The 15,000-nt window shown below is 45.1% G+C and overlaps 1 protein-coding gene across 1 annotated transcript; it reads left to right on the top strand.

The window, feature by feature from the left end:
• Positions 1–4,378: 4,378 nt before the first annotated feature.
• On the top strand, positions 4,379–9,983 carry LOC308372465 (gastricsin-like; the record flags this gene model as incomplete). The annotated part of the gene is made up of 9 exons (XM_080847618.1): positions 4,379–4,513; positions 4,970–5,110; positions 5,232–5,287; positions 5,691–5,805; positions 6,189–6,379; positions 7,639–7,752; positions 8,446–8,590; positions 9,153–9,251; positions 9,822–9,983. 9 exons carry the CDS (start codon positions 4,379–4,381, stop codon positions 9,981–9,983), a joined length of 1,158 nt encoding a protein of 385 aa, XP_080703744.1.
• Positions 9,984–15,000: the final 5,017 nt, after the last annotated feature.

Below are 15,000 nucleotides of genomic sequence, written 5' to 3'. Positions count from 1 at the left end.
GCTCACTTGAAAGAAAAAAAAACATTTAATATTTCCAAGCCTGTTTCAAATCTTTTGAGGGTCAGCAGACCTTGAAGAGACAATCAGCCAAAGTTGGTGAGCTAGCTTTAAAAGCCTCTTATCAAGTTGCATTACATGTCGGTCAGAACAAAAAGCCATACATAACTGCGGAGAGTTTAATATTGCCAGCAGCTAGTGATATGTGCAAGCAATGATTGGGAAGCATCCCAGTGCCTGCCCTATGGATGAATTGGCAGCTGATGTGACGTCACAACTAGTCGAGAAACTACCGAAGGCAGATTATTGTGCACTACTATTAGATTAATCCACCAATATGTCAAATGATGCTCGGCTTTAAGTTTTTCTTTGTGGTTTGTCGACCAAAATGAGATGCAGGAGGAATTTATATTCTGTAAGCAGCTGCCTGGACGTACGACAAGTTTAGAGATTGTGATGGATTGTAACAATTAAGTAAGTAAGTAAGAAGAAGTATAACAATTCATTTAATTAGTTTAAGGGGTTTTTAGTCACACACACACACACAGCAACCGTGTAAGATGAGTAAGAAGGGGAGGGTCATTAGACAGCCTTCTGATTGGATGGAGTCAGAGTAGATGAGGTCATTTCATTGGGTGAGGAGTTCAACCACTCATGAGGAAGATGGGAGTGTCTGTTCATGTTTTTAAATATGAGCCCGCGGACTCAGCTCTGCAGAAATACTATCGGTTTTGTCTTTCTCTAATTGTGCTGTGAGAACGTGCAATTAAACCGTATTGAAACCAGCATCTGTAAATCAAGCTTCTGTTCATTTGGGACCGCGTGTGTGTTCGTTAGGACACGACAATTGTCAAAGTGATAGGCAATTTTTTTCGTGAACATGATACACCCTGGCCAAAATGTGTCGCGATGTGCACAGACGGTGCAAGAGCCATGTGTGACGCTCTGCATGCTTCATAGGGAGAATCTTGTTGCCAAAGGCATGAGTGATGAATTGTAAACGTCAGGCCTCTCACTAGGTAAGAGATATTTAATCCATACTTAAGCTTCTCAAGTTACTCAATTCTTTGTCCCTCCCTAACTGATTACAGAGTGATGGCTTACGGTAAGGGAGAACAAATGTCAATAAAAAACTGAATAAATTGAAACGAGTTGTGTGTTACAGATGATGTGTAATTCTGTTCAAACATGTGTAGGGGAGAGATTTGAACCTCCTCCATTACTGACCAGAGCTTCCTTTATGTCTGCTGCCATTTCAGTGTTACCCAGTCATTCCCAATCAGTGAGAGGACACTGAGTGTGTGTGTGTGTGTGTGTGTGTGTGTGTGTGTGTGTGTGTGTGTGTGTGTGTGTGTGTGTGTGTGTGTGACTGACATTTAGTTCCAAATAAAAGATATGAATATCAGACCTACATTTTGGGGGTGGGGGTCTCTGCTCAGTGTCCCAAGGGGTGCTTGGGCTGAAAAAGGTTGAAGACCCCCTCTCTATAGACTACTCATAGCTGGCTAACCTGTAGACTACTCATAGCTGGCTAACCTAGACTACTCATAGCTGGCTAACCTCTATACATTACTCATAGCTGGCTAACCTGTAGACTACTCATAGCTGGCTAACCTGTAGACTACTCATAGCTGGCTAACCTGTAGACTACTCATAGCTGGCTAAACTGTAGACTACTCATAGCTGGCTAACCTGTAGACTACTCATAGCTGGCTAACCTCTATAAATGACTCATAGCTGAGGTGAATGGTATAAGCCATATGTTACTTTGACTGGATAGTTCAAGGAGCCACTCAAGGATGTGTCTTTTCTACACGCCGGGTCCCCTATCCGGGGTCAGCCCTATGTTCCCACATTTCTAAGGATTTTTTTTCACTGACAATTTTGAAAATTAGGCCCTATGTTCCCACAGACCTATGCAAAAGGTAAGGGTCCATAGGGTTTGATTTTCAGAAAAATCTAGAAATGTGAGAACATTGGGCTGTGGGAACATAGGCACGCTCCCCCATATCCAAGATCTACATTCCTCTGAATGACCGTATGGATGGATGTCCTCCCTGCAACCTTGGTAACCATGGATGGATGTCCTCTCTGTAACCTTGGTAACCATGGATGGATGTCATCCCTGTAACCTTGGTAACCATTGATTGATGTCCTCCCCGTGACCTTGGTAAACATAGATGGATGTCATCCCTGTAACCTTGGTAACCATTGATTGATGTCCTCCCCGTGACTTTGGTAAACATAGATGGATGTCATCCCTGTGACCTTGGTAACCATTAAAGTAAGAACCATCTAGAGGTCTGAGTTTGTAAAGTAATTCAGTAGTGAGACTATAAATAAATATTTAATCTTTTATTTTGTATCTTTTATCTGAGCTCGGATTAGACTCACATTAGTGTTGTTGCAGTTGTGACCTTGATGGTCCATTTTATCAGACTGAAGGAGAGTTTGAACTGTTAAGTATAATCAGACCCGATAAACTTGTTATGATATGAAACCTACAACTACACACACACACACACACACACACACACACACACACACACACACACTTATGAATGGAAAGTTCTCCATGAATGGAAAGTTGTGGAAAGGTGAGGGAGGATGAACGAACGTTGCGGCTTGGGTATAAGAGCCCCCTCTCTCAGCAGCTCCTGTGTTTAGGAGCAGAGAGAGAGAAGAGCCGCCATGAAGAGTTTGATCATCGTCCTGGCTTTGGCCGTCATGTCTGAGGCCATCAAGTAAGTCTTTTACTCTTTGAGTGTCGCTCTATGTCGGCTTTTCTCAAACTATGGGCCGAGGACAGACTCCGCAGAGCCGCTCCACTGTTAAAGTCAGATTATGCTCTGTGCTTCTGTCACTGCTGAAGTCAGATTATGCTCTGTGCTTCTGTCACTGCTAAAGTCAAATTATGCTTTGGGCTTATGTCACTCGCCGGATAACTGAACAGATTCATGGAACCGCTGACTGACAGGTAGGCTGAAGAAAAAAAAGGTTTTAGCGATCAGGAAAATATACTTGCTAATGAGGTGTCATCAAACACAGAGGGACTGCATGTGTAGGAGGGATGTAGTGTGTGTGTGTGTGTGTGTGTGTGTGTGTGTGTGTGTGTGTGTGTGTGTGTGTGTGTGTGTGTGTGTGCGTGTGTGTGTGTGTGTGTGTGTGTGTGTGTGTCCTTGTTTTAGCACTGAGCAGTTTATTTAGTCAGATTTGAGTATTTATTCCCGTATTCCAGCGCGAATGAGAGCCATTTAGACTCCACACTATTATCCCTGTTTAAAATTCCATACAGTAATAATCTTTATAGAGGCCATATACCTATCTACTCCGCTGTTTACTGCACAAAGGCTGGGGTTGTGTCTTCCCACATTCAAACACTGTGTTCTTCAAATGGAGTTTTATGAAAAGCATGTCAATATTTTCTCCATAAATATTTCTTTATGAGGACAAAGAAGTTTGAGAAAGGCTGCTCTATGTAACACGGCCTCTGTTGCGGTGTCATCATGTCCATATGCACAGCACAGTAGATCACTATGGATTAATGATCTGTTGCGGTGTCATCATGTCCATATGCACAGCACAGTAGATCACTATGGATTAATGATCTGTTGCGGTGTCATCATGTCCATATGCACAGCACAGTAGATCACTATGGATTAATGATCTGTTGCGGTGTCATCATGTCCATATGCACAGCACAGTAGATCACTATGGATTAATGATCTGTTGCGGTGTCATCATGTCCATATGCACAGCACAGTAGATCACTATGGATTCATAATGATCTGTTGCGGTGTCATCATGTCCATATGCACAGCACAGTAGATCACTATGGATTAATGATCTGTTGCGGTGTCATCATGTCCATATGCACAGCACAGTAGATCACTATGGATTCATAATGATCTGTTGCGGTGTCATCATGTCCATATGCACAGCACAGTAGATCACTATGGATTAATGATCTGTTGCGGTGTCATCATGTCCATATGCACAGCACAGTAGATCACTATGGATTCATAATGATCTGTTGCGGTGTCATCATGTCCATATGCACAGCACAGTAGATCAAAATGGATTCATAATGATCTGTTGCGGTGTCATCATGTCCATATGCAAAGCACAGTAGATCACTATGGATTCATAATGATCTGTTGCGGTGTCATCATGTCCATATGCACAGCACAGTAGATCAAAATGGATTCATAATGTTCTGCTAATAATCAGGGTGCCCCTGATGTTGCTAAGTCCCATCTCCTAACTCTAACGGTGTGTGTGTGTGTGTGGTGTGTGTGTGTGTGTGTGTGTGTGTGTGTGTGTGTGTGTGTGTGTGTGTGTGTGTGTGTGTGTGTGTGTGTGTGTGTGTAGGGTGCCCCTGATGAAGGGTAAGTCCATGAGGCAGTCTTTGAGGGAGCAGGGTGTGGAGCTCCCCTACGTCGACCCCGGTCTCAAGTTCCAGCCTCCTGAGGTCCTGGCAGCCTCTGGGGTCACCGCAGAGTCCCTCCTCTATCAAGTGAGTTAACTCATCCTTTCACAACCTCATCCTTTCACAAACTTCACCTTTCATACACGACAGCCTTCATACACGACAGATTATATAAACTACACCTTTCATAACCTCATCCTTTCACAACCTCATCCTTTCGTAACCTCATCCTTTCACAACCTCATCCTTTCACAACCTCATCCTTTCACAAACTTCACCTTTTATACACGACAGATTATATAAACTACTCCTGTTATTTATGATAGCTTTCATAAGCTACACCTTTAATAAGATACAGCTATCAGTGAAAAAATAAAAACCTGTCAAAAACAAATACTGCATGTCATTGGTTAAGTAAATATTCTGTATGTCTTTGGTCTCTTTAAGGTTAATATACTGTAAGTGTCTACTCATACTGTATGTCACTGGTCTCTCTGCTCTCATCATCTGTCCTAAGGTCTGCTCTCTCCCTCTGTGTTACAGGGCTTCTATTACGGTGTGATCAGCGTTGGCACTCCTCCCCAGTCCGTCCCGGTTCTCTTCGACACCGGCTCTTCCAACCTGTGGGTGGACTCCGTGTACTGCAACTCCCAGGCCTGCAGTAAGTGCCCTAAACGTGTGCCCGTGTGCTGCTCTTAGGCCTGCAGTAAGTGCCCTAAACGTGTGCCCGTGTGCCCGTGTGCTGCTCTTAGGCCTGCAGTAAGTGCCCTAAACGTGTGCCCGTGTGCCCGTGTGCTGCTCTTAGGCCTGCAGTAAGTGCTTTGACTGTGTGGTTGGTGCCCGTGTGCCCGTGGCCTTTGGGTGAGGGCTTGGCTCCATGCAGTGTCACGTGCCAACCGCGTGGAGATACTCATGTGCCATTTCCTGTGCTTGTGTGTATGTGTGTGTGTGTGTGTGTGTGTGTGTGTGTGTGTGTGTGTGTGTGTCTGTGTCTGTGTGTCTGTGTGCGTGTGTTTGTATGTGCGTGTGTGTGTGTGTGTGTGTGTCTGTGTCTGTGTGTCTGTGTGTGTGTGTTTGTATGTGCGTGTGTGTGTGTGTGTGTGTATGTGCGTGTGTGTGTGTGTGTGTGTGTGTGTGTGTCTGTGTCTGTGTGTCTTTGTGCGTGTGTTTGTATGTGCGTGTGTGTGTGTGTGTGTGTGTGCGTATGTGTGTGTGTGTGTGTGTGTATGTGCGTGTGTGTGTGTGTGTGTCCAGATGTCCACAGGAAGTTTAACCCCCAGTCCTCCTCGAGCTTCCAGTGGACCAACCCCAGAAAGACGTTTAACCTCCAGTACGGCGCGGGGGGGATGACGGCGTACCTCGGATACGACACCGTCAGCGTAAGCCTTCAGCGCTTAATCAACCTTTTGATTAAGATTTTCTGCCATTATATCCTCAACATGGCAGTTAGAATAATTGTTTCTTTCCTTTTTCTTTATATATTTTGAAAAATACATAAATCCATACAAAATATATATGAATCGATGACATTTTAGTTCACACACTGACAGTCTGTAAAAAAAATTGAAGTGGGATTGATTTTGTCTGTCTGATTTTTTTAATCAGTGTATTAAAAGATAATAATAATAATAACAATTCATTTTATTTTTAAAGCACTTTTCATTCAAAGGAATCTCAGAGTGCCTGTAGATGTACTCCAAATGTATCCATGGTTAAAAGAAACAAAAAACAAATTGTTGACATTGTTGTTTTTTTCCATCAGGTGGGAGGCATCTCCGTTGGCAACCAGGTGATCGGTCTGAGTGCCACCCTGGGCACGGCCCCGACCCCCTTCGCCGGGATCGTGGGTCTGGGGTACCCTCAGAACTCTGCCGGAGGGCAGCCCACCTTCATGGACACCATGATGCGCGAGGGTCTGCTGTCATACGACTGCGTCGGCTTCTACCTGTCCCCGTATGTACACGCGACACACACAAACACACACACTCACACGTGCTGTCTCCGTATGTACACGCGACACACACACACACACACACACACGTGCTGTCCCCATATGTACACGCGACACACACACTCACACACGTGCTGTCCCCGTAAGTACACACGACACAACACAACGCAAACACACGTGCTGCCTCCGTATGTACACGTGACACAAACACACACACACACACACACACACGTGCTGTCCCTGTATGTTCACACAACACAACGCAAACACACGTGTTGTTCCCGTTTGTACACACAACGCAACGCAAACACACGTGCTGTCCCCGTATGAACAGGCGACACAAACACACACACACGTGCTGTTCCCCTTATATACACACAGCGCAAACACACACGCACTGCTGCTACGCCACTGAGGCGACACAAACACACACACACACATGTTGTTCCCACTTGTACACACAAGACAACGCAAACACACGTGCTGTCCCCGTATGTACACACAACGCAAACACACGCACTGCTGCTACGCCACTGAGGCACGCTAAAACTGAGGAGGCATTGTCACTCTCACACACACACACACACACACACACACACACACACACACACACTCTCTGCCACTGGCTTGTTTTCTACTTGGGTTCAAGTTCCTCTGGGCAAAAGTGTCTGCCTTTGCCCGGTGGCGTGACGTAAATGTATATCTAATACCATTTATCACAAGACTGCTAGCCTCTGACAATCACGCCAATCTGCTGCTACCACAAGCAGCTTCGTCAGCCAGTGTTTCACCTACCCCTAGTGTGAGGGTCAGTCAACTCAGGCACAGAGCTGGACCTGGTCTGGTGCTGATCCCCAAGGCCAGACCTGGTCTAGGGTCAGCTGTGGCTCTCGGGTGCATTCAGGCTTAAGCCATCTGTGCTAACCGTTCCAAAACTAGCAAACCCTCACAAACTCCTCTGTGACCTGGGTTACCTCTCTCCCAATGGTCTTACAAACTCCTCTGTGACCTGGGTTACCTCTCTCCCAATGGTCTTACAAACTCCTCTGTGACCTGGGTTACCTCTCTCCCAATGGTCTCACAAACCCCTCTGTGGATACAATGCCACTGCCCTCCCACATAGCTGACAGACTCTGACTGGAGCTGTGTGTGCCTGATGCGTTGTTTTGAGCTGGGTGTGTCTGATGCGCTGTTCTGAGCTGGGTGTGTCTGATGCGTTGTTTTGAGCTGCTTGTGTCTGATGCGTTGTTCTGTTGGACAGAGGGGAGACGGGCAGTGAGATCGCCTTCGGAGAAATCGACTACGGCAAGATGAGGAGCCAGGTCTACTGGACCCCAGTCACCGTGGAGAACTGGTGGCAGATCAACACTCAAGGGTAAACAGCAACGGCCCTTTATTCTATGGGAGGAGGGCGAGAGCTCAGGGAGGTGTGTGTGTGTGTGTGTATGTAGTCATGGGGGAGGTATGTGTGTATGTAGTCATGGGAGGTGTGTGTGTGTTTATGTAGTCATGGGAGGTGTGTGTATGTAGTCATGGGGGGAGATGTGTGTGTATGTAGTCATGAGGGGAGGTGTGTGTGTGTGTATGTTGTCATGAGGGGAGATGTGGGTATGTAGTCATGAGGGGAGATGTGTGTGTGTGTAGTCATAAGATCGAATGGTCAAGTCAAATTTGGTAAATTGGTTCCAATCAGAATACATATTTATAGATGAAGGATACACTCATAGTGTATGATCATCACTTCACAGCACCTATTCCAATGGTATTTTTGTAATATACCACAGGCCATGTGATTCAGTGACTCTATTGAATCGCAGTCCACCGCTAAGCTGAATGTGTGCTAATATGTGTGCCATGCTAATTCACAGCTCCTGTATATACTTTCTTAAACTTTATAGACCATTGCACTGTTTGTTTTTGTATTGTGTTGTAATGCATATTTTGTGTAAGGACATTGAGAGCCAGTTAACCAAGTCAAATTCCTTGTTTGTGCAAACTAACTTGGCCAATAAAACCTGATTCTGATTCTGATTCTGATTTTGGTTCTGATTCTGATTCTGATGCTCAGCTTCCAGATCAACAACCAGGAGATGGGGTGGTGCCAGCAGGGTTGCCCCACTATGGTGGACACGGGCACAACACAGATCACCCTCCCTGCCCAGGCCTTCAACTACCTGATGCAGGCCATCAGAGCACAGTCCTTTAATGGCCAAGTAAACTGTTTCTCCTCTGTCTGTCTGTCTGTCTGTCTGTCTGTCTGTCTGTCTGCCTGCCTGTCTGCCTGCCTGCCTGTCTGTCTGTCTGTTTATCCTCTGTCTGTCTGTCTGTCTGTCTGTCTGTCTGTCTGTCTGTCTGTCTGTCTGTCTGTCTGTCTGTCTGTCTCTCTGTCTCTGTGTGTCTGTCTGTCTCTGTTTATTTGCCTGTATGCCTATCTCTGTTTGTCTGTCTTGCTTTCTCTGATTGCCTGTCTGTCTGCCTATCTCTGTATGTCTGTCTGACTTTGTTGAGGTCATATTATCTGACTGCCCATGTCGCTGCTAGTCTACCTCACTGTCTCATCTCTCTGCTACAATGTTATACATTATTCCCCATTTTGAATGATTTAGATACACATCCACAGAGTGTCTGTCTTCCTCTGTGTCTGTGTCTGTGTCTGTGTCTGTGTCTGTGTCTGTGTCTGTGTCTGTGTCTGTGTCTGTGTCTCTGTCTGTGTCTGTGTCTCTGTCTGTCTCTCTCTCTCTGTCTCTCTGTCTCTCTCTCTGTCTCTCTCAACAGTACTACGTCTCTTGCAACACGGTCAACAGCCTCCCCACTGTGAGCTTCACCATTGGGGGAGCCTCCTTCCCCGTGCCTCCTTCTGCCTACATTGATACGGTGAGCACCTGATGCATTCACTCAAGCCTTAGCTTTGCTCTGAGTCAGGTGATTCGGCTTGGCCAGGTGTGTGTGTCTGTGTGTGTGTGTGTGTGTGTGTGTGTGTGTGTGTGTGTGTGTGTGTGTGTGTGTGTGTGTGTGTGTGTGTGTGTGTGTGTGTATGTGTGTGTGTGTGTGTGCGTTAGTGTGTGTGTGTGTGTGAGTTTAGACTGATTTGCAATCCTCTTTTTGACTCACAATGTGTTAATTCTCCCTCTCTCTGGTTATATCAGAAAGTCAGAACTGACTTAAAGTATGAACTTAAAGTATGAACTTAAAGTCAGAACTTCAAGTATAAACATAAAGTATGAACTGAACGAATCAACTGAAAGTATGAACTTAAAGTATGAACTGAAAGTATGAACTTAAAGTATGAACTGAAAGTATGAACTGAAAGTATAAACATAAAGTGTGAACTTAAAGTATGAACTGAACGTATGAAAGTATGAGTTTAAAGTATGAACTGAAAGTATGAAATTAAAGTATAAACTTTAACTGTGAACTTAACCTGACTGTTGCCTGTTCTCTTAGTCTAACCCAAGCAATGGATACTGCTCTGTTGACATCACCAAGACCTACATGAATGATCTGAGTGGACAGCCCATGTGGATTCTGGGAGATGTATTCCTGCGCCTCTACTACTCTGTGTTTGACCGCGCCTACAACCGTGTTGGATTTGCCTACGCTGTTTGATTATGCTCAGTGGCCTTGCTGAACAGAAACTACAAATCCCATCAGCCACCCAATCATCCAACTACGGAGTAGTTCAGAGCATAAGCACCAGATTTCTAAGATCAGTGAAATAAAATGACTATGAAATGAAACAATTTAAAACATTAAAGAGCCCAGTTCTCATTTATCAATTAAACGCCTTGAGACAATGCTATTTTTTTTGATGCTATATAAATAAAGAGCTTGAGCTTGTCGAGCTTGTGGGATGCCTCCCATCTGTAGTGTCTGATTTTCGACCCAGAGAGAAAATCCCATTTCGAGACACAGAGTTACCTGTGAATCCAGACAGGAAGAGAGGGATGCGTACCATAGACATATATATAGCTATATACTGTATGTCTATGGTACGTACAGTGCTATGGCCTCTTTCAAGAGAAAAAATAAATAAATCTGTCCTGAATAAGTTCTAGAGTTCATTGAAGCTTAACTACCATGTCCGAACTTTACTGAAGATTCTTAAGCGGTACTTTACTGTAAGGTGCTGTCCAATGGATCAGAGATTTGTTTTTCATTGATTTTTTTTATGAGGGAACTTTCATAAAGGCCCAGAGGCAAAGTATCTGTTCAAATTGGAAAAAACATGCTGTCTTGGGAGGCAGTTTAAGTGTGTGTGCCCCAGACGGAGTTAGGGAGTACTCTGATGAAGTAAGGGAGTATCTACTCTGCGTCTCCCTCGCCATCATCCAGCCCTGGCAGGAGCCAGCACACACACACACACACACACACACACACACACACACACACACACACACACACACACACACACACACACACACAAACACACACACACACACACACACACACACACACACACACACACACACAAACACACACACACACACACACACACACACACACACACACACACACACACACACACACACACACACACACACACGTGACCGTGGAGACGGATATAAGGGGGGTCAGATGGGCTCTTTCATAACAGGGCAGCTTTAGTGATGCTGCCGCAATGGAGCTAGATGCTGAGCTTCTGGAAACCGTCAGCCAATGAGGCTCTGATTAGACTCAGCATTCAGCAGAGAGGGAACAGCAGCAGACACAGAGAGGGGGAGAGAGAGAGAGAGAGAGAGATGGAAGCTAGGAGATTATCTACTGAAGGGCCATCTACAGTCGCAGTAATTACTCAGCTTGTGTCTGTGTGTGTATGTGTGTGTACGTGTGTGTGTGTGTGTGTGTGTGTGTGTGTGTGTGTGTGTGTGTGTGTGTGTGTGTGTGTGTGTGTGTGTGTGTGGGTGGCAGGCAGACAGATACATTATTCGTGAAATATTTCAGGGATTCAGAAGCACATGGGCTTAGTGTCACTCTGTGGACCTCTGTTTCAAAGGTCACACAAAGGTTATAGAGCAAAGGGCATAGCTATGGACACCACAACACACACACACACACACACACACACACACACACACACACACACACACACTCACAATCTCTCTCTCAGACTCCCACACAGACGCAATCACACACACACACACACACACACACACACACACACACACACACAATGTCTGAATATATACAGGGCATGTACAGAGTGCCAGAGTGCCAGTGTGTGACAGAGTGCCACTGGCAGAGTTCTGACGTGTTGATAGTTTCCACTTGAAGTGGCAGCCTTACCAGCCTATAAGAAACCTATTAGCCTATTAGAAACAGAATGCAAAATGTTTGATTCAGTAATGAGATTCAGTGTGTGTGTGTGTGTGTGTATGTGTGTGTGTGTTTGTGTGTGACCTCACGCAACATAAGACCCATTTGCTTGATATCAGAGGAAGCTAGCGCAGTATTCTCTGTATGGAGATCATGGCAGAGGCAACAAAGAAACCGAGGAAGACATTGTCGGAGTATAGGAAGACATAAGAGGCAGAGGGCCTTAAACATGGGCAGCCTCTCTTTTAGAACATGAAGCAGAGGGGTTGGAACATGAGCAGCCTCTCTTTTAGAACATGAGGCAGAGGGGTTGGAACACATGAAGCCTCTCTTTTAGAACATGAGGCAGAGGGGTTGGAACACATGAAGCCTCTCTTTTAGAACATGAAGCAGAGGGGTTGGAACATGAGCAGCCTCTCTTTTAGAACATGAGGCAGAGGGGTTGGAACATGAGCAGCCTCTCTTTTAGAACATGAGGCAGAGGGGTTGGAACACATGAAGCCTCTCTTTTAGAACATGAAGCAGAGGGGTTGGAACATGAGCAGCCTCTCTTTTAGAACATGAGGCAGAGGGGTTAGAACACATGAAGCCTCTCTTTTAGAACATGAGGCAGAGGGGTTGGAACACATGAAGCCTCTCTTTTAGAACATGAGGCAGAGGGGTTAGAACACATGAAGCCTCTCTTTTAGAACATGAAGCAGAGGGGTTGGAACATGACAGCCTCTCTTTTAGAACATGAAGCAGAGGGGTTGGAACACATGAAGCCTCTCTTTTAGAACATGAGGCAGAGGGGTTGGAACACATGAAGCCTCTCTTTTAGAACATGAAGCAGAGGGGTTGGAACATGACAGCCTCTCTTTTAGAACATGAAGCAGAGGGGTTGGAACATGACAGCCTCTCTTTTAGAACATGAAGCAGAGGGGTTGGAACATGACAGCCTCTCTTTTAGAACATGAAGCAGAGGGGTTAGAACACATGAAGCCTCTCTTTTAGAACATGAGGCAGAGGGGTTGGAACATGACAGCCTCTCTGGTTTCCTTTCCAGTCTGAGGATGTTCCACAAGCGACTCTCATTGGATGTCTATCACTGGATGTTCTAATGCATGATGTGTTCAATAAACCAATAATATAAAGCGGTTCTCTCTGTCTCTCGGCCTCTTTGTCTCTGTGCGAGAGAGACTCTCTTAAAGGGGTAAACGAGACGGAACAGAATCAGAGAGTAGAGGTCAGATGTCACGCTGTATCAGTTACATGGAGGCCCCTCGGAACCATGAGGCCATAATAGCCTGGGAACATGAATAATACAATAACCAACCCCCCAGGGGGCACACTTACTGCCCACCATCAGACCAAATATACTGATCGACCCCCACACACACACTTGTACACACACACACATACACACTTGTACACAGACACTTGTACACACACACACACACACACTTGTACACACACACACACACACACACACACTTGTACACACACACACACACACTTGTACACACACACACACACACTTGTACAGGCACACACACACACACACACACACACACACTTGTACACACACACACACACTTGTACAGGCACACACACACACTATTACTACAAAGACTCCCTGCTGAAGTTGTTGCAGAGAGAGAGAGAGAGAGAGAGAAAGAGAAAGAGAGAGAGAGAGAGAGAGAGAGAGAGAGAGAGGGAGGCTTGTAGAACCTGATAATGTAATAATTTCCTGATAACGTAATAACCCTGATAATGTAATAAAAAATCCCTCATAAGTCCCTAAAAGATGTAATAAAACCTGATAATGTAATAATATCCCAATAATGTAATAAAGTGCATTTCCCAATAATGTAACAATCGCCATACCAATAATGTAATAAAATGTTACATTAATTGGAAGTTATTACATTATCAGGTTAGCCTCAATTTTGCAGAACCTGATAATGTAATAAATTCCTGATATTGTAAAAACTTTGGTCAGTGCTGAAATGTTGGGACACCAGTTATTCAGACCAAGTAGTGATGCTGCGTAGACAACCACCCACTATTGTTTTGCTCATATTTTGAACCCAATGGTATAGGCCTTTAGCCTCGCAAGCCAAACCTGTACAGCAAGAAGCTGTACAAGGGTCTGGCACAACACGATTTTCAGTGTGGGCGGGATTAACGGTTGTCTGTTAAGTTGCCTCTGCACGCAATGCCACGCAATAGGAATGGCGCTACAACCAATCCAAGCGACTGACGAATGACAAAAGACGATTTGATTGGCCTGGTACAGTTTGTGCCCATTAGCTGCCGGTCTATAACATTCCAAAATGTTCTTATTTTTTCTCTATAAGTTGATTACCACTGAATATCCCTTTCACCATTGTAAAAATTGTGCATTCGCAATCATATAAAATATATACTGTATCTGCTCATAGTGAAGCAGCAGGTCTCTGGACAGCTTAACTGTTTGGACCTCTGAAACTGGAGACCTGATGCTACAGCACCAACCAAAGTTATTACAATATCAGGTAATTATTACATTATCAGGTTCTGCAAAATTATTGGGAAATGCACTTTATTACATTATCGGGGTATTATTACATTATCAGGTTTTATTACATGTTTTAGGGACTTATGAAGGAATTTGTATTACATTATCGGGAGTTATTACATTATCGGGAAATTATTACATTATCAGGTTCTACAAGGCTGATCAGTGTATGAAGAACATCTGAAGCATTTCCTTTGGAGCACCTGGAGCAAACAGTTGTTACTAAAGCGGATTATATTAGTTGAGCTGGATGAGGGTGTGTTTATTGTTGAGTGTGTGTATTTCAGTGTGTACGTGTGTGTCTGTGTGTGTGTGTGTGTGTGTGTGTGTGTGTGTGTGTGTTTGTCCCAGGACAGGTTCACCTGGGACCCAGACACACCACAAGTGAAAACCATCTCTCGTCTCCAGGGGAACCACCTGCATCCCCCCCTCTGTTGCCATGGAGACGTGAGGCAGGGATGCGGCCGGGGCCCTGGCACAGCTGTCAGATGGAGGGGGGGAGAGATGATGTCACCTCATTATCAGGAACCCCTTGAGACTTGTCGGGGGTTTACCTCCTCTCCACCTCTGCTGCCATCTCCATGACGACCTCCACACACACACACAGAACTCAGAGGTCATCACAGCAGTACTACTGTACTATGACCCTGTGTGATGGAGAACATCTCCACACACACACACACAGACCTCAGAGGTCATCACAGCAGTACTACTGTACTATGACCCTGTGTGATGGAGATCATCTCCATGACCACCTCCACACACACAGAC

The sequence above is a fragment of the Sprattus sprattus genome, assembly GCF_963457725.1.
Source record: "Sprattus sprattus genome assembly, chromosome: 11".
Lineage (NCBI taxonomy): Eukaryota > Metazoa > Chordata > Actinopteri > Clupeiformes > Clupeidae > Sprattus > Sprattus sprattus.
This window is presented reverse-complemented; position numbering and strand designations above follow the sequence as displayed.